Source organism: Triturus cristatus, chromosome 11 (assembly GCF_964204655.1).
Source record: "Triturus cristatus chromosome 11, aTriCri1.1, whole genome shotgun sequence".
NCBI lineage: Eukaryota > Metazoa > Chordata > Amphibia > Caudata > Salamandridae > Triturus > Triturus cristatus.
Genome location: NC_140594.1, coordinates 698,890,703 through 698,915,009, shown reverse-complemented (window position 1 = coordinate 698,915,009; position 24,307 = coordinate 698,890,703). Strand labels below are relative to the sequence as shown.

The following is a 24,307-nucleotide window of genomic DNA, read 5'->3' as shown; positions in this document are numbered from 1 at the left end:
CTACAAGGGCTTGGGGGTTCAGATATTCCTACTCTGGCTCCTTATGTGCTTTTGTGTGTGTTTTTCAGCACTCTGGGAGTGAGTCCAAAAGTCTTGTAATGGCAACGGCAACATTTTCTTCCTGTTAAGGCCGCCAATCACATCGCTCGGTCCCATAGGACTCCTGCGAGACCAGCCAATCAGAATTCATTTTTATCGTTTTATCCTAGGGGAAGTCTTGCAGGAGTCCCACAGAAACAGATATGGCTATTGTCTCGGCTCTTGCATGAAGGATCTCCGAGTAAGTTTCCAAGAAGGAGTTGAGGTGGATGAATTTTTTGGGGTACGTTTTGTGAAGAGCGCCAAGTTATTGACAAAAAACCCCACTCTTGTGAAAAGAAGCCTAGCTCTCGTATAACTACACAGTGGCTACTGCTGCAGAAAAACAAAGCTTAGCCTTGCCTGTTTGTTCATATCTACATAGCTAGACAAGGGTACTCAATAGCATCTGTTGTCTTCTATTCTCCCTTAGTTGAAGAATAGTATATATTAGCATTGTAAAACCTGGCCGATTCTTAATAAAAGTTGTATAAAAACAGCATTATGTCAAATCTTTGAAAGTAACAACGTAAAAATACACTTCTCAATTGTTAATTTTACAAATAGATACTTCCAAAGTGCTTGTTCCCAAAATATACTACAGTAAGGACTGTGTGAAAGTAGTTAAGGGGTCAGGTTTAAGGGTATAGGGTGTATGGGCATTGGGTTAGCAGTTGAGAGCACAGAGTGTAGAGTACAAGGATAAGGATTTGGAGTACAGGGATTACTTGTTTGAGATATAGGGGCTAGAGATACAATGTTAAGGGTACAAGGAAGTGGTCAAAAGTCTAGGGTTAGGAGTTTGCATTTTAGAGTTTGGGACATGAGGTTAAGTGGTAGGGTTAGGGGTACATGGGTTAAGAATATAGGGGTAAGGGTATGTGATGTAAAGTTAAGGCTCTGCAGCACAAGGTTACAGTTTTGGGTGTAGGGAGAAGAGGTAAAAGATTAGGGGAATATGACTTAAGTGTATGGGGTTAAAGGTAGAGGGAATGAGGATTAAGGGTATGTGGATTAAGGCTATGAGGTTAAACGTTAGATGTTATGGGTGTAGAGTTAAAAGTATAAGGTTTAATATTGGTGTACTTGATTAGGGGGTTTGGGTATCGGGGTTCCAGTTTAAGGGATGAAGGGTATATGGTTAATATACACCACTGAAAGAGTTTACAATGAGTTGAGAAATGTACATTTACTTGCCGCTTGTCTATAGGAGTAACACCAAAGTGTTGCTTTCCCGGTAACAATGCACATAATTTGTTTCAATGGAAAACACTTCAATGTTGAAGGAATGCAATTAGAAGTTTAAAGAAGAACTGATGCTATTTCACTGTAAAAAAAAAAATCCAATCACCAAGGCCCAACCAGAAAGACTTGAGAAAATTACGCTTGGGTCATTATTCTGTATTAAGGAAGTATGCCACAGTAATTATTGTGTCCGACTTTTTGCAACACAAATTACTCTACTATGAACTAGGAGCTTACCTTATGGTAGTTAATGTTTGCTGCTTGTACTTGTGCAAGAAGCTGCTGTTCGCTCAACATCTTCTTCCTTTTCTTGCTTTCTTCCTTCACATCTTTTAGTTCTTCGGCCATCTTTCCCATCTCGTTCTTAGTCTGCTCATGCTCTTGTACAGTGGCATGCAGACGCTCTTCTGTCGTTGCCATGGTGGAACTGAGATACTCCTGGGAGTGAAGCAGGTACTCAATGGTGAATTGCGCCATCTTGAGGATCTTCAGAAGCACCGGGTCCACTGGCTGGTGGCAGTAGGGGCACCTTTCGGAGTCGAAGTTACAGAACGTGATGCTGTTGATGTTCGCCTGTAGAGTTGCCACGTCCAATTCCCGAGCCACTCGGTCTACATCAATTGCACTGAAACGCCTCCAATCTATGCAGTCTCTCCGTGATTGGAATTTAAATGCTGGATAGCTCCCCATATTTGCTTGCATGCTCCCGGAAAGAAGTCCAATGCTGGGATACTGCTGGTATGGCATTGGAAATATCTGTCCAGGTATTTTAAAGAACTGTAATCCACATAATGATAGTAATGGAAAATAACCGTTGTGGGTGAAAGGCTGGAAAAAAAAAATTGTTAAACATAATTACATGTACTAAGCACGAGTAAAAGTAATAAACCACTCTTACTTACAAAAGCACATAAAAGTATTGAGAATTAATATGGTTAAATAAGCGTGGTCCAAACCAATACATTTATCACTGTACTTAAACAAAATGTTCATAGAATGGAGCATAGGAGCCTCAGGATTTCTCTGAAATGGAAGATGAACTCGTCGGGTTTTCTAGAAACCACTGGGTATGAACAATAACCTATTCAGTTACATACAGACAGGACAAGTGACTTTGTCAATGTCAATAACTGAATTTTTATGTTGTTCTTTCCTAATCCATTGCCTAATTCAACTTTATCACAGCAATTTCTGCCTTCATAATTTTTTTCCACTATTTCTATAAATACACAAAGATAGAATTGGATTGCACACAATGGAAAGTTCAACATGAATTCCAGAGTCAGGGATTAATAAGTGGTCTTGCATCTCTGAGGCTTTTGCCTGCATTTTTCATTGGATTTATTGATTTTGAAAAGATAGAGACTGAACACACTTATGCTGTGTGTGGGAGCCGGCCTCGTGGCGTGGTCCTGTTCCCCCTCGCCAAGCCGCACGAGGTCCCATGCACCTCGGGGCTCCTCCATTTTGGATTATACGTCACGCCACGTGACCACCTGCGTGACCCCGCTTCACCCGGCCTCTGTCCCAGCGAGGCCCGACATCAAGGCGCCAACCCCTGGCCAGGGGGATACCACGTGAACCCTTCCCACTCCCGGCGGAGGGCAGTATCGATGGGACCCCCAACCGTCCTTCCACACCTAGGTGCGATCGCCCCACAGCTCTCTGGGGCCTGGCGCCTCTCCTGCTGGGCGTCTGGCCGCTACCTACCCGGCCTCTCCGCCCCCTCCGGGCGCAAGGGTCCGGACATCAAAGGGCTCCAGTCCTATATCTGGGGCGACCCGACAGCAGGGCAGCAGTTGTATCCTGGAGTCAAGAGCCCTGCTGATCGGATCGCGGCTGACCCTACGGAAGAAGACTCATCCTGAACCCACCCTCTGAGCCCTGCTGACGACGTCGCGGCTCCACCGTGCTTAAAGACCTTCACGAACCTTTGGGGCCCTGCTGACGCTGTCGCGGCCTGACCTTGTTGAACTTTACCATCGGAGCCCAGCTGACCTCGTCGCGGCTCGACCGAAGCGGACCTACCACCGGAGCCCTGCTGACTGTGTCGCGGCTCGACCCAAGCGGAACTACCACCAGAGCCCTGCAGACGCCGTCGCGGCTCTCCACGTCCGAGCCGCTCCGAGACCAGCACTCAAGGTCTGGCGCAGAGCCTTCCCGTACCTGGCTGGTACTAAGACTGTCCCGCTACCTTATCCCTCTAAAGACATTGAGACTCTTACTGGATCCCTCGATCCCACTGTAAATATTGAACGTACTACTATTGATAAAGAACCAAGTTAAGCAACTGATACGGAGTCCTGTGTGGTGGTATTACTGTGCCTAGTACGAACATAGGAGAAGGACCTCCCCTAGGGGGCTTCTCAGCGGCGCTCGGCTATAACTTTGCGGTAGGAAGGTGCCCCGGAGTAGTCTCCCCGACTCCCCGGTGGTCCTCCCTCCAACACTGTGCTTCCCCAAATCCCAAATTCATCTACGGATAGACAAAGGTTAGACTGATTCTCTCGAATATATTTCTCGATTCACCGTTTGGTAGATTATCTGAGCTCAAGAGGAGCCAGCATACAAGAGACATCCAAGCACAATGTAAAAGAGTTAAGAGATAAATAACTGAAATGTTCAAGCAGAGACAGAAAGATTATGAGTTCTTCTTAAAATACTACTAAAAAAGGTAGGAACCAAAACAATGTTCTAATAGTGCTTACAGAAAATTGTTTTACAAATGCACTATTTGATATTCTACAGACTGAGGCCAATTTTATTTATTTTGGGGTATTTTTAAAGTGCAGCAAGCACTTCTGAAGCCTTTCTTGCCATTGCTTTTCCTTGTCTATGTCAGTGTCCTCTTAAAATCCTTGCTTGCTAGTGGTAAGTCCCGCCTCTTTGACCCTCCTTTCTCTTTTCTGTTCCTCTCACATAGCAGGGACTTAGTACTGTCTCATTCCACTATGGCTTTTTATCTGTTCTTTGGGGGGACTATTTTTTTCCTTGGTTTCCTGCTTTGTTACTGTTTGTCTGGGTTTAGCTTCAGCGCCCTGGCTGCTTAGATTCAAATATAGTATTCTTCCTCCCATCTCCTCTTAATGCCACAGTTGTGTTACTGCTTTTTTTTTTTTACTACTGCCTCCCCACCGTGGCTTCGGCACCATGTCCACCATCAGCTGGGCTTTTTCTGGTAGGATATTCGTTTTGTTTGGGCTTACTTTTAAGGGGGATTGGGTTTGTTTTTAGGTACTGCCTGCAAAGAGTTTACATACCACCCCTCGCTTTCCTGGCTTTTCTTGGCTCCTGTGCGGGCCCATACTTTTCCTCAAGTTCTATAGGCTGTAGCATACTTTCCTGCATTGACCAATCCTTGTGTTTTTATTTTCAAGCGAGCCATGCGCTCTTTCAGTTTCATTTTTTATATCAGTGCGCCATGCACGCTTTTAGTTTCACAAGGTCGGCCTCTGCCACACCCACCACTCACAGGACGCTGCCTTTGTCTTCCCGTGCCTGTAAAGCAGACCCCTCCCACCCTCCAACACAGCATGAGCAGCGCAATGGCGGCTGCCGCCACACACCACTCGCCGGAAGCTGCCCTTGTCTTCCTGTGCCTGTAAAGCAGACCCTTCCAATCTCCAACACAGCATGTGCAGTGCTCACCGTGCACCTTAACAGCCCCATATGATTTTTTTCTCATAGCTTGCCTGCAAAAAACACACCTCCCACCTACGAAACGGCATCGAGCAGGCTCGTTGTGTGCCTTTATTTACGGCCCCTTATGTTTCTTTTTTTCTTGCATTGCCTCTGAAGTAGATCCCTCCCACCAATGACATCATCAAACAGCACTCGTTGTGTGCATTTATTTATTTATTTAACTGGAAGGGCAGGCTCTGCTTTTGGGGCATCGGAACTGTGTGGCACAGAGACACGGCATGGCCACTGATTCAGAGGCTGATTCAGAGACATGGCATGGTGGCTGATTCAGGGACATGGCATGATGGCTGAGTCAGAGACATGGCATGATGGCTGATTCAGAGACATGGCATGGCGACTGATTCCAGGCACAGAGACATGGCACAGTGTTCCTATAACAGGCTCCCCTTCAATAGAATCAGCCCGCACTGTAGGAAAACTCTGCAGATGGCACCCTGAACACTGCAATAGAAACGAAGTTCTGCCTCAACAATCTCCACTACAGAAAATCCCCTGGGTACATACAGTGTGCAGTCAATGCGGCGCACTAATGTTTACAATTACAATTACAATTACAATTAAAAGCAAGTTGCTGTGTAATTGTTTTCTGCTGGCTACTTAAAAAAAATATTTAGTCTTGATTAATAGCCAAGGTTTTGTCTGTGCCACAATGTCCACTGTAACATTCTGCCCCTCCCCCGCCATCTGCCCAAGCCCTCCTTGCAGGAACAGTGAACACTCAGAGCAATAACTCACATAAAGTGCATTTACTTACATTGTTCCAAGAGCAACCAGCATTTACCATGACCACTAACAGTAGGTCTATTAGCCCTTTGCACTACATTGCCAACTGTTTTCACACTCTTATAATTGTTGAAAATATAAAGACCTGTGCAATAGCTCTTACACCCATGTCTTTTGAATGCGCAGGTCCATTAGACTGCAACCTCTGAGGGGTGGGGTGGCATTAACTGCCAAGCATCTTGCATTTGTTAAAGTTAGAGCTCTTAGCATTCAAAATGACAATGCTTTTTACTTTTGCTTTTGTATACTCATAGCAATAGCGCTATGCAAATATTATTACTCCACTGCAAATAAAAAAAACAATTAAAAAACATTGCTATTTTCAACGCCAACATCTCTAACTTTAACAAATGCGAGACCTTTTGCATTGCAAATGCTTGTTTTTGTTTCTATTATTATTTAATCAATATTTAAACATTTACTGTTCCTATTTTCTTCATATATAAGGGCTCCTGTTTGGTTGGAGAGTGAGTCGAAAAGTTGCATTTTTCTTTGGCAGACCTTCACTCTCGCCAACTGATGGTTCCCGTTTCTTGTGTTAGGGTGATTCTTCTGAAAATCTTTCATGCGCTCTATAACCCTTCATGTTCCTATTAAAGTTCTTACATCCTGCAAGTAGCTTTTTTTAATCCCTACAGCTTTCTCCTCATTTGACACCAACAGCTTCTTCTGGGCACTTGTTTATAACATGATCCACCTGTGTGATTACATCATGGCTTCAGGATGCAGTCGCCCGTACCTTGGACAGCCTAAGCTCGGGCTTCAAAAGTTAACACAGCATCTAGCTTTGAACAGGTTGCTTGCTGACTGCAGGTTCCGAAATGGATCTGGACATGGACCTGGCGACTATTCTTCAATAGGCCTTTGGAGCTAGGATCAATAAAAAAAAAAAAGAATGCACCTGTTTGTCACGCAGTCCTGTTGAGGACTGGAGACATACCTGCTATTAGTCCTTCAATGTCTAAGTTTTCCGGTGATCCTGCTAAACTGAAAGAATTTCTGCATGGCCTAGAAGCTCATGATGCCTTTCATCCTGGACAATTTTTATCTGACTACACAAAGATTGGATACCTGAATGGATCTTTGTCAGGAGCTGCTTTAGCCTGGGCACAATTTGCTGGCTTCTGCCAAAGACCCTACCTTGAATATTTTACTAAAACTCCTTGGAGGAATTCCAGAGGATGTTCGAGGGACCGGATCAAGAGCCTCTGCAGAAGACGCTTTGTGCAACATCTTCAAAGGAAATTCGGATGATGCTTTCACATATATTACCTGTTTACGAGATAGGCTGCCAAAACTACTTGGGTTGTGCTCACTAACATAAACCTGTTTTGGAGAGTGCTGAAGGAACAATTCAAAGACGAACTAGCTTAAACTCCAAGGACCACTTATGTCTCTCATCTCATGGATCAAGTCTTACTAACTGAACACAGGCTTCAGGAAAGAAACCTGTAGAGACATAGGAGCTGGTCTGGACCAATATCTTTCCACTTCAGTGTTTCAGATGACCTGAGCCAAACCCGACCTTGAACCTTCACAAAGGAAGGAACCCATGCAAATTGGTTCAACTAGTGGTCCTCTTTTTGGCTCTTTAAAGGACCAACAGCGCAAGAATGGTCTAGGTTTGCACTGTGCAGTCCCATGTCACATGGTAAGACAGCGGCAATTCAGCCTTCAAGGCAGCAAAGGACAGGAGAGTCTCTTCTTCCAAAATCGAAGACCTTGAATTCTTCAGCAGGATCTGGATCTCACCTGTATATTCTACACATATTCCTTTACATCACTCTTGGAAGGCCTGCCTGCCTTGTTGAATTCAGGGGCCTCAGAAATGTATATAGAGTGGATTTCAAAATTTCAATCCTCAATCAGAAGGAAGGCCTCTTCAGAGCATGTCCAGACCGTAGATGGATTCTCCTTGACTTCTATGATTGTTACTTTGATGCTTTCCTTGGGCAATAAAGAGATGGTTGCATTTAATCAAATTGTTACACCTAACTATAACATCACATTAGGTATTCCTTGGTTGGAACGTCATAACTTCTACAGCAACTTGGAGACTTGGAGGCTCACATTGTCCTCCCCCAGGTTTGTAAACAACAGTTATCCTGGTGGTATGTACAAGTAACCTATTGAGCAAGAGTCATCAGAAATGGAGTCACGTCCACCACAGCCCAGGCATCCATAGAGTCCATGTCAAGAATTTCTGAATGTCTTCCAAAAACCTGCAGCAGTTGCTCTAACTCCACACAGATATTTGAATTGCTCCATTTCCACCTTGCCTAATGCATTTAATGCTATGATTCCCTTTGGAAGGATGTTTTTCTCGTTTCAGAACAAAACAGTTCTGAAACAACACTTGAAAGAATATCTTCAGAATAATTTGATTGTCCTGTCTTTCTTTCCTGCTGAGCATCTGTTTTAATGCCTAAGCAGTCTAAAGCGTTCAGATCATGTATGGGCTACCGAGGGCTTAATTAGATCACCATCAAGGATCCTCACCCTCTCCTCCTCATTAAGGACATTTTAGTTGTTGGTGCAATGAGCTACGTACTTGACCACACTTGACCTTCAAGGAGCGTATCTCCTGCTCCCATACAAGAAGACAGCTTTAACTCCTTTCAGGTACTTGAATATTGAGTCATGCCCTTGAGCCTCTCGTGTTTTTGCCAGTTCCAATCGTGGTCGGGGGCACTCGACTGGTCGCTCCTGTCAGCAAGCCTCCGTCAGAGGAGAAGCCGTACGGAGAAGACAGTGGCAGGATTCCATTTCCCGAGGTTCAAGAGAAAATGCCAAGGGCAACGGCTCCTACAACCATTCTCAAGGTGAGAGTTCAACCTTCCCAAGGGATCAGACTTGGGGGCAGATTGGGAAACTTCTTTCACAATTAGGAGGCTCTTACATCCGACGCATGGGTCCTTCCGACCGTAAGGGGTTTTGATTTCGATTTTTACGGTTCTCCCTTCCAACCCTCCCTCCCTAACCCCCTTTCTTATTCCTCCAACCAAATGCATCTGGTAGAGGAGAGATTGGGCAACTTCTGGACAAAGGCGCTATTACAAAGATGTCCTTACACCCTCATGGTTTTCTCAGCAACCTATTCCTGGTGGACAAGAGGGATGGGGGTCAACGACCCATCATCAATTTTGAAGGAGTTCAATGATTGGCTGGTCTTTCGCCACTTCAAGATGGAGGGGAACTATATTTTAAGAGACTTACTGCAGGGGAACAATTGCTTCTGGGGTTCATGGTTGATTCTGTCAAAGTTACCTTGTGCGTGCCATCTCGGAAATTGACCAAAATCAAACACGAATTATGGAAAACTCTGAACAAACCTTTCATGTGCCTTTGTCACCTCGCCCATATAGTGGACCTCCTGTCCTCTTCCATACAGGCCATCTTCCCAGGACCCTACATTATCAAGCACTACAGCACCTCAAGATCTCACACCTCCAGGGGGGGTTCACGTATTCCCAATCTGTCCCCCTTTCGAAGGAAGCGAAGGAGGAATTGCAATGTTGGATCTCGCATATGGAGGCCTGGAATGGCCGGGCCATATTCAGCTCCCTACCCAACCGTATAATAGAATTGGATGCCAGTGACTCGGGCTGGGAAGCCAGCTGCAGGGAATTCTCCACAGGAGGAAAATGGTAATCATCAGAAAGGGCCATCCACATAAATGGTCTAGAACTGATGGCAGGATCCTTTGCAGTGAAGTGTTGGACCAAAGACAAGGTCCAATCTTGCGTCCTTCTCAAAATGGGCAATGTGGTGGCAGTCTGCTACATCAACCACTTAGGAGGAACCCAGTCGAAAGCAATCGCAGACTTGGTGAGAACGTTTTGGATTTATTGCCTGGACAAGCAGATCTCGGTCTCGGAGGAACATCTTCCTGGAGCATCCAACCAAGTGGCGGATTGGCACTCTCGCCACTGGCAAGACACCAGTTTCTTGCAACTGCACCCAAGAGTGTTTCAGCCACTACAGTCCAGGTGGGATCACATCACGATGGACCTATTCGCCTCTCAATTAGACCATCAACTGGACAGATATTGCAGCTGGCGTCCAGACTCGGAAACAGTGGTGACCAATGCCTTCCTCTAGGATTGGAGCAAGGAGAGGGGATATGCATTTCCCTCCTTTTCCATGATAATGAGGATATCAATGCAGATCCGATGACAACACGCAGATCTGGTGCTAATCACACCAATATGGAGATCTCAAGTTTGGTTTCCAGTTCTGATGGGACTTTTTGGGGATTTTCCAATCCCTGCACCCCTATTTTCAGATCTCCTCCAGGATCCTCACGGGAATCCTCATCAGCTGGTCCTAGCAGGCTCCTTTTGTCTAATGGCATGGCAGATTAGAGGGAATGGAGGCAGGTCCCAGGGATTTCACTCACCAAATCTTGGGCAGACAGCATGAACAATCTACACCGTTCTGCCAGGTCCCGATAGTTGGGTTGGTGTCATCAAAGGGAAGTGAATCCTGTGTAGTCAGAAGTTGTCCACATCCTGAAGGAGCTAGCTTACAGCCCCATTAACAACTTTAGGTTGGCTATTTCCGCAGGCCATTCACCAGTAGAAGGGCGGCCTGTGGGGGAACATCCATTGGTTTGCAAACTACTACAAGGTATCAGGTTATCCATTCCTCTTGAACCCAGGTATTCAACTTTATGGGATGTTAACAAGGTTCTGTGCCTTTTTAAGTCATGGCCCACAAACAAATATTTGTCAAGAAAACAGCTGTCAGCTAAGCTAGCTACATTACATTACTGTGTCCGGTGTCCTGTCGCAGCGTGTCAGATGTGAGAGCACTGGATTTAACAGGTAGGGTGTTTACTCCAGAAGGAATCATTTTTTTAATTCAAGAAAAAGAAAGTGCAATTCAAAAATGGTTTCATACCCATCCTTTCAAGATATTACAAAATTCTGTGTGGCACAGGCTATTAAAGCATATGAATCTATGACGGCGGAGATTCCTCCTCACGGTGAACAACAATTGTTTATTTCCCCTACAAAACCGCACAGAGCGGTTTCGTCCCCTACCATTGCTAGATGGGTACTAGGCAATGCAGGAAGCTGGTATAGACACCCTCAAGTTTGGGGCGCACTCTGTTAGGGGAGTCAAGGCTTCTAAAGCTTTTTCTCTGTCCCATTTAGAGGACATCCTTAATGCAGCGGAATGGTCCTGGGACTATACCTTCAAGAAGTTTTACTTTAAACCAGTAAAAAATCTGACATCCTTGATGGTGGAAAAGCTCTGAACCAGCCAAATCCTCACCTCTGTGTCCTGAAATAGAATGAAAACGTTCCTAGCTATCGTAAAGTTTAAATTCTATTGAGGACCCGGAGGGGAGGATTAGCCCTCCCATAGTGGTATGCTCATATTACTCCCACCCTGAATAAAGTATTTGATCATGGAATATTTGGGTATACTCTGTCTACCTTGACTCGTTTGAATGCAGATTTAAAAATTGAGCCTGAAGTCTGAAACTTTGACAGTCCATCTGAAACAACGTATTACATACGTGTGGCAGATTCTTCGAAGGAGGAATAAAGTCCCACGGTCTGTGCTGTGTTCACAGAAAGAAAGAGGGGGATAGAGCGCCTACACAAGGTTCTTCAGGGAAACTAGTTTCTTCAATTTCTTTGCCATTGTTTCATGGGAAATGTAGTTTGTGATGTTGAAATAAAATGTTATAAAGGCTGATGGTGCAAAAAAAAGAAGAAAAAACTGCCTTATCCTTGCCTCTCTGTCCTTAATAGAATTGAAACTTTCCATTACGATAGCTAGGACATTTTTCATTCTCAAAGCATCAGTATAAAAAACTAATCAACCTATGAGTCCTTAAAGTTAAAAGCTTCCTTATTTAAAATACGAACACAACTTAGAGAAAAACTAACATGCAACATATCTATGAATTAAAATACTTATAAAAGATTGGCCTACTAGTATAAAGCCGTTTACAATGTGGTTAGAATGCAATGCATAGCTTCTAGGCCATATATTTTAGGAAGCTCTTCTATAAGAGACTGATAAAGTGCAATGTGCATCAAGTCCTAGAGACAAAATGACAACCCTGTTCTGCAGATTAACAAAGGCAAGCCTTTTGTAGCCATATTCTGATTTAGGTTAATCCTTCTCAGAGCATCAGAAGCATGTCATTTCAGTTCCTAGTCATCCTTGAAAGACTAAGTTAACTTGTAAGCCAGAAAAGTTCAAAAAGAGAGAAGTGGAGTACTTGGAAAAACGCCTGCTAGAGCAAGGTCTATTTGTGAATCCACTCAAGATAATGGCTTTACAAGATTGGCCAGATCCAACTTCCACCAAGGATACTCTAGCTCTCTTGGGTCTGGCTAATTTTTACAAACAGTTAATTAAGAACTTTCCCAGTGGTTTCACTGGATCAGAGAAGCCAATGAAGCCTTTTTAGAACTCAAGAGATTGTTTATCCAAGCGACCATTCTCAAGCATCCAGATCCAACTAGTACATTTGTTGGAGCGAGACTGTTGCCTCCTGCTCAGCTGCCGGAACTGTTTTACTTTAACTCCAAGAAGATGATGACCATGAGCACCCCCTCTTTTGTTGGTCTCTTGTCCTAAATGCATGTGAGTGCATTAATTCAGTCTTACAGTAAGACCTTCTGGCCTTACAACATGCTTGCATTGATTGGCAATATCTTTTTATGGCCTAGGAAGGAACCCTTCAAGTTGGCACTGACAACAGTAATTACTTTTTCTTCTTCAGAGTATGCGGTGCAGGAATACCAGGCAGGCCTACTGAGCATACTTTTTCTCACAATATGATTTTTACATAGCCTATATTCCTGGTTCCTAGAATATTTTGGAAGATGATCTTTCTAGACAAGATGGGATAAATGAAGATCCTGATACTCTTGCACTCCTGCTTACAGAACTCTAACACAAATCTTCTTAAAACAAGTTAGGGATGCCCACTTCCAGGTTGCACAAGAATGGCATACTATTTTTACTGATTTTATTGTTGACTTACCACTGTCCAGGGGGCCAGGGGAAAAAAGAAAAACAGCTTTACTTAATTTTAGATTCAAACTCATAAAAGCACAATACAAGACACATTCAAAGTATATTAGCATAAAATTAATTAAAAAAAGACCATATTAAAATTCCATAACAATTCATATATCATAGACTTAAAAAATTCTGTCTGAAGCAATTAAAACTATTGAGATGATAGACAACACGGAACAAATTTACCCATAAATTGTTAGATCAAAATATTGATATCCGCTCATTATTATTTCCTTACTCAGTTATACTGGATGCCATATAAAGGGAGATGTGGCTAAACACATTTCTAATGTAGGGAGTTACTGAAGGAAGATCATTGCTAGTATAGATTGTCCAAAACTGAGCTCACACAAAATCAGTTAGATCAGACACTTCCTCGAGGTCTAATAATATTTACAAAAAATATAAAGTGCACTGTGCATTGTTCTGATACATTGTCACAATAAAACTGAATACCATTATTAATTAGCAGCATTTCATGATGTTATGTTATGTTAAATTAACTTATAAAGCGCAACGGTTACCCAAGGGTGTCCTGGCGCTGTTACCAATCTTAATAGCTACGTTACAGAGAGCAGGATAAAAGAAAGCGCATGCCTTAGAGGGTGAACAACCATGTCTTTAATGCCCTTCTGCAGGACAGCAGGTCTGTCAGGTTTCTAAGCTGGGCCGGAAGGGCGTTCCAGGCCTTGGCCGCCCCTACAACAAATCTTCTGCCTCCCCAAGAGAGTTTATTTACCTTGGGGATAGCGGCCAATTTCGCTCCCCGAGAGCGAAGATCTCTAGAGGGTATGTACCATTTTAGGTGCTTTTGCAGATAGACAGGTCCGGTCGCATGGAGAGCCTTAACACTTCCTAGTCAACTTTTCGTCCTCCAGCATTTTCAGTGACACAGTGGCGTAACAAAAGCCCTGCAGCCCCCGCAATGCAGGGAGGCCCCTGAGCTCTGGATTCGGGGGCGTGTTTTTCTTTTCTCTTCTCTTGTCATTGGCTGGAGGAGATAATGAGAAAAGTAGCAAAAAACACGCCCCCGAATCCGAAAAGGACGGGGCCTGTTCGGAGAGACAAACCTCTTCTCCAATGGCTGGCCAGCATTCAAGAGGCCAGCCAATGGAGAAGAGGGAAGAAGAGGGGCGGGTTCAAGCCCCTCTTCTCCAAGTCATTAAATCTCGGAGCGAGACTGCGCAAGCGCAGCCCTAGAGCCGAGACCAAAAAACCATTGCAAGGCGCAGCTCAGTTATTGGCTCTGGGCACTTTAGATTCTTGGTGAACCTACAAGTCCTATATCCCCTGCAACCATAAGGCTCCAGTGGACATAACCGCATATTGCTTGTAAAGACCTGTCATACTTAGAAGAAGTTACAGGTGAAGAAATATCTGTTTTTTTCAACTCATTTTCAATGTTTTATTTTGAACTGTTACTTTTTATAGAAAAACCTTGAAGGATCTACACAATTGAACCCTTGCTGAATTCAGGGGTTTGTCTACTTTTCAGAAATGTATAGCATTCTGGGACCCATTATTGGTTTTCCATCAATTTCTAGCACTAACTGAAAGGAGGATGAAAGCACAAAAAATATATAAATAGACTCTGTCCCACTAAAATGCCAAAACTGTGTAGAAAATGTTGTTTTTCTAACAAAAGTCTGACTGTTTCTGAAAGCTGGGAAAATGGTGATTTTATCACTGCAAATGCTTCACTGGTACCATTTGCAGGGGAAAAAACAAACACTTTCTTCTTCAGCACTTTTTTTCAATTTTTCACCAAAAACCCAAAACGTAGCTGTAGTTTGACAAATTTCTGGGTCCCCTCCAGGGAAATCCACAAACCCTGGGTACTTTTAAAATCCTCAGGATGTTGGAAGAAAAGGATGCAAATTTGACATGGATACCTTATATGGACAAAAGGTCACAGGGGAAAAGCTCAAACTACCCCAAATAGCCTAAAAAGGGCTCCTCACTGGGGGAGGGTGGGGGGAGGCCCGGCATTTAAGGGGTCCAGAAAAATACTATTGACTGCTCAAAACTGATCTCATTTATCAGGCGCCATTTGCTGTGATTAACCAGTCAAAAGACCGAGACAGATCAACAAATGACAGATATCTGATGGGTCACTTCTTAGTTGGTGAATATTTGCCTATAAAGATACTTAGGTTTAGGCACTGTTCAACAGTCCCTAACCCCTTTCCCCTTTCGGAAACCATATTGTATGCCATAGAATCCTTCCATTTCATCTGCTCAGCTTTCTAATTTGTATAGTAGTATGCTTCCTGCAACTTTCAGTGAACAGTCACGAAGACAGATAGGCCGATAGCACATTGGATCTGCTCAATCCCCCTTCTTTATATTGGAACAATTAAGGACGCTGTTCAAGTCTTTAAAACACCTGATCTGCAAACAGCTCGCAGGACATTTGTAAAAAGCGGTGCCTATAATACCTAGTTCATTTTGAAAAGGTCAAATGAGACACCATTCGGAACTAGGGCCTTCCCACTGTGACTAGAATGAATGGCTTTGATCACATCTTCAAAGGTGAAAACAAGAGGGATGTTTTTCTCTCCTCCATGAATATATTCCTCTTGCTAATTGCCCTAGGTTGGATAATTTTCATACATTTTCCCAAAATGCTCAACCCATTCTTTTGGTGGTATGGAAACCTCAATCAAAGTACTAGACACGCCCCTAAAAAAAGGATTATTAATTATTTTCCAGAATGAGGTACTATCTTATAGCTTGTTGGCGGCGAGTAATGCTGGTCAGGTTTTATCTCTTGTTGCTTGTGTCCTAGACGTTAAAGCCGCCTTGTATTCTCGTTTACAAGCTTGCATCTCCTCCCGGATTCTCTCTGGTCTGTTTAGTGCCACCTTCAGGGATCTAAGTGCTTTAGTACTTCTTGAATCAAACCAAACTTTCAATTGATTATTATTGATTTGTAGGGAAATCTTCAACTGCTCTTTAATCCTGGTGGCAACTGCATTAAAAGCATTTTAATATCCTCATACTCAACTTCCTCCTCTAAACAGACACTAAATCGTATATAATTATCTATAATACGTTTTGTGGAAAAATCAACTTAATTCATGCCTAAACATTACAAGGTGAAAGCATGAGAAGAAACTATTACTATGTCTGTGACACATTCTATTTCTCTAGATTGCAGATGACTGCTAGGGCAGATGACTCAAGTGCGGTTCGAAACGCGATCTGAGGCCAGAGTGGAACTCTGTGTCATACAACGGACACAGCTGGGCTGCTCAGTCCTCAGCCAGGTTGAAGATCAGGAATCTCTGTTGTGGCCCAGATTGTGGTACTGGGCCGAGGCCGGCCTACACAGCAAACAAAGACCCATTGCGCCTCCCAGCGCATTTTTCCCCCTCCGATCAGCGCAGCACAGCTATATTGGGGGAGAAATCAGCAAATAAACCTGCGAGGCCAGGCTGGGGGGCAAGAAGGGGTCCTCGGCGGCTCGACGTAGCCTGGTGCCGCGCCCCAGCGGCCCTCGAAGAGCTCCCTGTGGACCGGTGCCCCCTGGGTAGGGGCTACTTGAACACACACGCACCTGGGGCACCCAGTCTCTCTCCACCCACCCATGCCAAGAGGACTGCCACAGGGAGAGAACAAGATCAAAGTAAGCTTGAATTACCGCCTAGGGAGAGCGCCTGAGCGAGCAACGTGCCGCCTGGGCCGCATATCTACACAACGTGCTCTGGGCTCCGGCGGGGCCTGCAGCGCAGTGTTGGGGGTCCCGTGCCCTCCAACGCACAGAGTAAGCAGACTCCCACCCCCCCAACCCTGGTCGCCATTAGCACAGCTGCCTGAGCAAGCAACTGAAAGATCATACACAAGCCCACACACAGGAGTGGAGAAGCGGCAGAGGGGCGGGAGGGGCCATCCCTTTGTTCGTCGCACCGCTGGCCCTTGCTATCAGGCTTCCCAGATACATCACGTCAGGACATCGGAAAGAGTGGGACGTCCTTAGACACTCCTAGCGCCAACTACTCTCTGTGACTCAGCAGCATGGCGGTGAACAGATCCAAGAAAGATTGCTCTCTCAAAGAGATGTTTGGCAAGCAGGGAAGCTCCTCCGCGGAGGACAGACACACAAGTGCAGGCGCTGATTTCAGATCGGACCCCAAAGATGGGGAGGGTCCGGTGACTAAGTCCTTCCTGGAATCGCTATTCACCTCCCTGCGAGCCAACTTGCAGGTAATGAAAACAGAACTAGCGACAGGTCTGCGGGAGATATGGCGCGACATGGACGAGGTGGGCGAAAGATTGGCCATGCTGGAGGACAGGGAGTTTAACTGAGAGGATGAACTTGAATGGCTACAACAGGAAGTCCTGAGACTCAAAGAGCAGCATCTGGACCTTCAGGCACATAACAAGGACTTGGAGAACCGCTCACGGAGAAACAACGTACGTGTCAGGGGAGTACCATCGAAAGCAGAAGGGTCCAACCCATGAGCATATGTCAAAGACCTCTCCCGGCATGTCCTGGGACATACAGAGGAATCTACTCAGCAGCTAGACCGGGTCCGTCAGGTGGGACACGAACGGACAGGAAAAGGACCCCCAGCGGATATACTGGTGTGTCTACATGATTCTCAAATTAAGGAAGACTCCTAAAAAGAGCTAGAGACGCGCACCCAATCCAGTTCAAATGCCACACACCAGTGCTATATCAAGATCTCTCCCGGATCACCCTACAAAAACGCAAGGACTTTCACCCAATCACAGAACACTTACTGAAAGCCAACATACCATATGCATGGGGGCACCCCTTCCGTATCATCTTCTGCTACAAGGGAGCCCTCCACCAGATCAGATCCCACAGGTAGGCCTGCGCCCTATTACACATTGACATGCCGGAGGGCACAGAGGAGAGGCCCTCCTCCCCTGGTGCCAGCAAAATGCAGCGACAAACATGGCAGACAGCCAAGAATGCCAGAAACAGAACAAAACAGGACCCAGACACCATCTGCAAAGAAAGACAAGCGGTCCTGCAGGCTCTCTCAGCGGACTCTGCCGTCTCTGAGGCTTCCTGAGATAGGGGCAGCCTAGTTACATAAGGTCGTAGAGGGAGTCGGGAGGTGTTAGCGACGTGGAGGGACGGCAGGAAGATCGAGGACACTGAAGACGTCACCCTTACTGCCAGTCTCCTTGATGATTCTACAATACCACAAAGGTTTCCCTGGTCGGGTAGACATGTCTTCTATGGCCACAGACCACCCTATACCACTGGAACAGACGAACTTTGGAAATCAGTTATCACTGTTGTTGTATCCTTTATATCAGTTGTGGGTATCTTTCTGTCTTCTTTCATTTCTCTCTCCTCCGCACCAGCCATCGTGTCCGTTGGGCACGAACGGCAACACGACCAGAGACTTTGAGCGCTCCCCTCCCACCCTACTAGAGCAACGCAGGCACAACAGGATAGACGATGCATGGCATCTTGCAGCCAAATGGCATAATCCATTTGTATATTAAGTCTTAATGTAAGAGGCCTAAATAGCCCAGCAAAGCTTCAAGCAATCTTGTCTCTCTTGGAGTGATCGGGCTGCGAAGTCTGCATGCTCCAAGAGACTCATCTCTTAGTTAGGGATACTCACCGCATGTGCTCCCTGTGGTTCCCACAACAGTACTGGTCATCAGGCACAACTAAAAAGAATGGGGTAGCCATTCTGCTTGCTCAGAAGTTTCACAGGAAGGTTACCTCCACATTTATGGAAATCAAAGGCAGTGCACTAGGGATCAGACTTCAGTGGGGAACCATGCAGTTCACGGTGGCCTCCCTATACGCACCGAATGATAATCAGGAACACTTCCTCATGAACGCTCTTAAACAGGGCTTAACCTCTCCCAACTGGGCCTTGGTGATAGGAGGCAATCACAATCTAGTCATGGAGACAAACCTAGATCGCTCTAGTCAGCGCAAAACAAAGTCACGGGCTCGCTCGCCTGGAGGGCTGCAATGGCTAACCGATAGATCGCTTGTAGACATTTGGAGTCACATGCATCCTGCAAACAGAGACTACACATTGTACTCAACTGCCCATATATCCTATGCCCACATAGTTAATTTCCTAATAACAGATGCCCTGAGGGACTGTGTGGGAGACACTGCCATTGAATCTCACTGCCTGACTGACCATGCCCCAATCAGCCAATTGCTGAACCGAGGTGCGTTCCAAATCCGCCCATCTTGATGGCGATTACGAGACACCATGCTACAATCTGACCAGACGGTAAAAGCGATTCACACGACTATCACAAACTATCTTAGCCTAAATGAGCGCAAAGAGGCCTGTCTCGCTTCAGTATGGGAGGCACTAACATTTGTAGTACAAGGCGAATTAATAGCGATCTCCGTGGGAGAGGACAAGCTGCACGCAGATAGAGGCAGCAGTAGCAGAGCTCGAGTCAATCCATAAGCGCACAGGTGCCCCCCCCCCCCCCCCCCCCCCGGTATGAGGAGGGAACTGGAAAGGCAACACTTATTCCTACGACGCCTCAACCTAGACTGAGCAGAATAGATCATGCTATGCCTTCGGCACAAATGTGTTATTAGCAGCAACCGCTCAGGCCGTATGCTAGCCCACAGACTGCGCCATAAAGAAACCTTGGGAATGTTTGCAGCGATATGGACCCCCTCTGGGATAACGGCACGCTCAGATCCCAAGATTGCTGAGGCTTTTCAAGCTTTCTACAGGCTATGTGCGGGGAGGACTCTCCCTCCGGCGACATAGATTCATATATTCAGGAAGCACAGCTAGCACAGCTTCCTTCTAAGATAGCTTCCCAGATAGACCGCCTGATCCAAATAGATAAAGTGATTTCTGCAATAGCGCACCTTAAGCTCTCCAAAGCACCGGGACCGACGGTTTCACCCTACTATAAAAATTTCTTTCAGATCCAAACACCTCTGTTGGCATGACTGTTCAACTCATTTCTCAAATCAGGGCGCCTACCTGATTCATTATGCGAGGTTTCCAGCTCGGTTGTCCTAATGCCCCACACAGATCCTATGGAGTGTGGGTCATACCGCCCCATGTCGCTGCTCAATACGGATGCAAAACTATATTCACGAGCATTCTGGCAGCACGTCTTAATCCCTTCATGGCCAGTCTGATCGACCCGGATCAAGCCGGGTTTATCCCCTTGAGGCAATGTGGGGACAACACAAAACGCCTCATACATCTCACAGTTCTCATCTGCCGGTCTCGGAAAGAAGCTCTTCGAAAAAGCGTTTGACATAGTCCACTGGCCATTCCTATTTAGCATGCTATGCTGGTTTGGATTTGGAGACAGGTTCCTAGCTTGGACACGTTGCATTTACAACGCCCACAGAGCATCGGATAAAGTCAATGGGTTCACCTCCAGGCACTTCTTCATATGCCAGGGGACGAGACAGGGCTACCCCCATCCCGATGCTCTTTGCGCTCTATTTAGAGCCAATGGCACAAAGAATCCAAGACAACCCATTGATTACGGGGCTCTGGCTTGGGGCAGACACACACACAAACCATAAGCTTATATGCTGATGACATGGTCCTCTCCCTAACAAATCCCACAACCTCGCTCTCCGTCTTGTAGAGGAATTCAGATGCTTTGGCGTGGTCTCCGGGTTCAAGGTCAATCTCACAAAGTCCCAGATACTGAACCTCTCTGCCACCCACCACTCCCCATCCATAGTAGTGACACTGCATACGCAATTTCCCTTCACCTGGGCCAAGGACACTGTACCATACCTAGGCATCCTTTTGGCTCGCACGCTAGAAGAAAAGCTGTCGGCTAACTATAGTCCTCTACTGGCACAAACTAATAAGAACTTAGCTAGCTGGTCCAGGGGTGCCTCTTGTGGGCCATGCGCATTGCTGCAGTCAAGATGACGATCTTGCCGCACATACTATTTGTATTTCAGACCATTCCCTTGTCCCCATCCTCAGTGACCTTGCAGAATCCACAAAGTGCCATCAATTGCTTCATATGGGGCAGCAAGCAACTGCGCCTTAGCTTCCACCTTGTTGCCAAGCCTAGCCCGGAAGGAGGAATGGGTGTCCCAATGGTTTCGAGATACTTTCAGGCGTCCCAATTATGTTACATATTGAGGTGGAATCGTGCCGTTTCAGAGAAACATTGGACCTTCATGGACCAAACGATTGCGGGAGAAAATATATGGAGAGAGATTTGGCTTCCCAGCAAGCACAGGGCATGGGGGCTCTACTCCTCCCTAGTAATGGCAACCACCTTAGAGGTATGGGATGCTACGGCACTCCGGCATAGCTTCACAACGTTCCCTTCCCGGATGAGGCCGAAAGTGGACACCCAGGACTTCACCCCGGCTATAAATCCAAAATATTTCAGCAAAGGCGAGAGCAGGGCTGCAAAAGGGTAGGCTCAATGTTTGACCACAACGGGATTATTCCCTTCGATTAACTTCAGAGGAAATATGCACTACAGACCTTTTCCCATACCATCAGGCACTACACTGGGTGACATCACGGGATATGCAGGCGGGAGCATCTCGCCCAATGACCCAGTTGGAAAAATGGCATTATAACCAAAACTGATGGTAAATGAGTCATTTCGGAACTATATGTTCTCCTCTCAGCGACCCCTATAGCATCCAAATTCAAGGGGCAGCTGAGATAGGAGGAAGAATTGTGCCGAACATTATCTGAGACAGAATGGCAGGACATACACTACAGAACCCACCACACGGCACATGATTCAGCGGGCACGGAGGGGGCCTACAAAGTAGCATCATATTGCAATCTAACACCAGCCTGACTGCATGACTGGAACAAAAATCACTTGGCATCCTGCTGGCGAGGGTGCGGGCAGACAGAATCCCTGATACACCTTCTATGGCATTGCCCCAAACTGGTTAGGTATTGGGAACTGGTCCTTAACGACATAGACAAAGTTTTCAATACGGCTATCCCATACTTCCTGGTCTATACCCTATTGGGTCTCCCTAATCCCCTGACCTTTCCCTTGGGCTCACTTAGAGTGGGGCAAATAGCCTTAGCTCTGAACACTGCAAGACTGGTACAGCTAGCTAATTGGGGCACTGAGATAGTTCCAGACCACAAAGCGTGACTGAGGAGACTGTGGATTGCATTAGCCATGGAGCGCATGTCAATGATGCTCGACAACAGGGCTGAAACCTACACAGAGTTATGGGCACCATTTATCACTATCCTAGCAAAAGAATATAGGGAAATTACTTGTCTCCAATTTTTACGAATCCTGCGCCTAACATCTAACGATCAGGAAGTCACCACATAACCACGTTGGGGAGCAACTGTCGTGCCTGTGTTCGGATAGAACCCCAGTTGGGTACCGGGAACTCAGAGTATGATCACATTGTGATGCAGAGGAGGTTTAGGGTGAGGGAGGAGGGTGGGCTAGGGCGGGGCGCTTTTCTTTGGCTGTTTTTTGTTTCTAATTTTAGATACACATGGCTACATCACAGTCATTGCACACTGCTTTACACAGGCTTGAACTTTCTTTTCATGAGACTCGCTGCTAGCCTCCGGGTTGTAGGCACATAACTGTGTACCTCCCATTTGCATTTTAATCGCTGCCGGCCAAAGGTTGTAGGCATAAGCTGTGTCATGGTGTGTCTAAATTTTAAAAAAAAAGAAATCATAAATACACTGCCCCCTGCCCCTGGAGCTGTGTTGAGCCTACCTTATTGTGACTTACATCTAGTAAAAGAGAAGGTTTGGGCCTGGCAAGTGGGTGCACTTGCGTGGTCAAAATGGCAGTTTAAAACTGCACTCACAGACACCCCAATGACAGGCCTGAGATAGGTTTGCAAGCCACTCAAGTGGGTGGCACAATCAGTGCTGCAGGCCCACCACTAGTGGCATTTGATTTACAGGTACTGGGCACACCTGGTGCACTTCACTAGGGACGTACTAATAAATCAAATATGCCAATCATAGATAAACCAATCACCAATACAATATAGATAGAGAGTATATGCACTTTAGCACTGGTTAGCAGTAGTAATATACCCGGAGTCCTAAAATAAACAAAAACATGTTAGAAACAATAGGAGGAAGAAAGCAAAACATTTGAGGCTAACCCTGTAAAGAGGGCCAGGTCCAATAGTCAGCCTTTTGGTTTTGTTAATGCAGGTCTTGTTCCGACATGATTTTTGTAAAACTTTATTGTTGTGGGAGCTGCTAGGACCTCATCATTATAACAAAAATTGGCAAAAATCAATAATGTTTTTGGTCTCAAAAAGTGCACATTGCCACAGGAGTATATGGCACTGAGCAAAACTACTTTGTGTGCCTATATGGTCCTTGTGTAAGAGCAGAATGCTGTCACTCCCAGAGAAGCCAGTCTATAGATAGAGGAAGAGAGACAGAATTTTAATAAAAACAAAAAGGTCAAGGTTAATTGAAGAGCTAATTAGGGTCCCAATACTTAAATAAAGTCACAAAAGTGCACCCATGGTATATGCCCTTTATTATTGCATATTTACAGCTTTCAGAATTCACAATAATTTACAAAAGTAGGCCAGGAAATCGTACTCTAGAAGATATTTGTGAACTGCATTTTAGCACGAGCAAATATGCAAGTGTAGATTTCGCTCATGCAAAAATCTGTTGAGCGTTTACAAGTTCACTTTCCCTCCAACCACGTCCCCCCCCCCACCCCCAACTATGGAAGACATTTTTTTTCTGCCCTTGTCAAAAAATAAATTTCCAGTCTTTCTAAGCATGGGAAAAGATTAGAGAAGAGCAGGTCAAAACTCCTAACACACGCAAATTAGTAGGTTTGCACAGACTCCAAAGCACCTTCCAACCCTAGAACTATTGCTTAAAGCTACCTCCAGCCCAAATATGTAGATCTGTAGAAAGGTGGCAAAATGCAGGAGTTGCTAGAATTCAAACCCAACTATAGTATGAGCCACGGCATAATCAGAAAGTCTATTATCAGAGCTCTCAAATAATGTGATTGCTGCCGTAATTTATCGCTGCCCCAAAGGGCCAAGTGGATTATTTTACAGGATAAGTAGATTTCTGAAGCAACCTATCCCATGGACAAGTAGTTATTTTATTAAATTCCACAACCCTGAACACTGGCACTGGGGACCTGGTTAGCAGGAACCCAGAGCACATCAATCAAAATTGCATCAAATGCCAGGCAAAAAGTAGAGGTGACAATATCAAAAAGGGTCACTTTCCTACAGGGATGATGATAATTTCAAGGCCGGACTTCACATTCTTTTTCACTCCAACATTTCCCCAGTGGGCTATAGGTTAGGGATCTTTCAGAGCTAGATGGGCTGCTAAGATATCATCTGATTTTCTGACGTCTGCAATGACGGGCTGATTTGAACATTTGTATTGGCTTAAGACGGGTGTTTTGTGATTTCGATGGAGTTATACTAAGTAACTCCCATGTGCCTATGTTATGCATAGAACTT

At 45.4% G+C, this 24,307-nt stretch overlaps 1 protein-coding gene across 2 annotated transcripts in view; it reads right to left on the bottom strand.

The window, feature by feature from the left end:
* The window catches only part of DZIP1L (DAZ interacting zinc finger protein 1 like), a 521,233-nt gene that overhangs the window by 424,260 nt on the left and 72,666 nt on the right, over nucleotides 1-24,307 (bottom strand). For both annotated transcript variants that reach the window (XM_085634320.1, XM_085634319.1), the window contains exon 2: nucleotides 1,561-2,151. In XM_085634320.1, coding sequence (XP_085490446.1) covers nucleotides 1,561-2,070 — 510 coding nt within the window. In that variant the 5' untranslated portion in view covers nucleotides 2,071-2,151. The remainder of the gene's footprint in view (nucleotides 1-1,560; nucleotides 2,152-24,307) is intronic.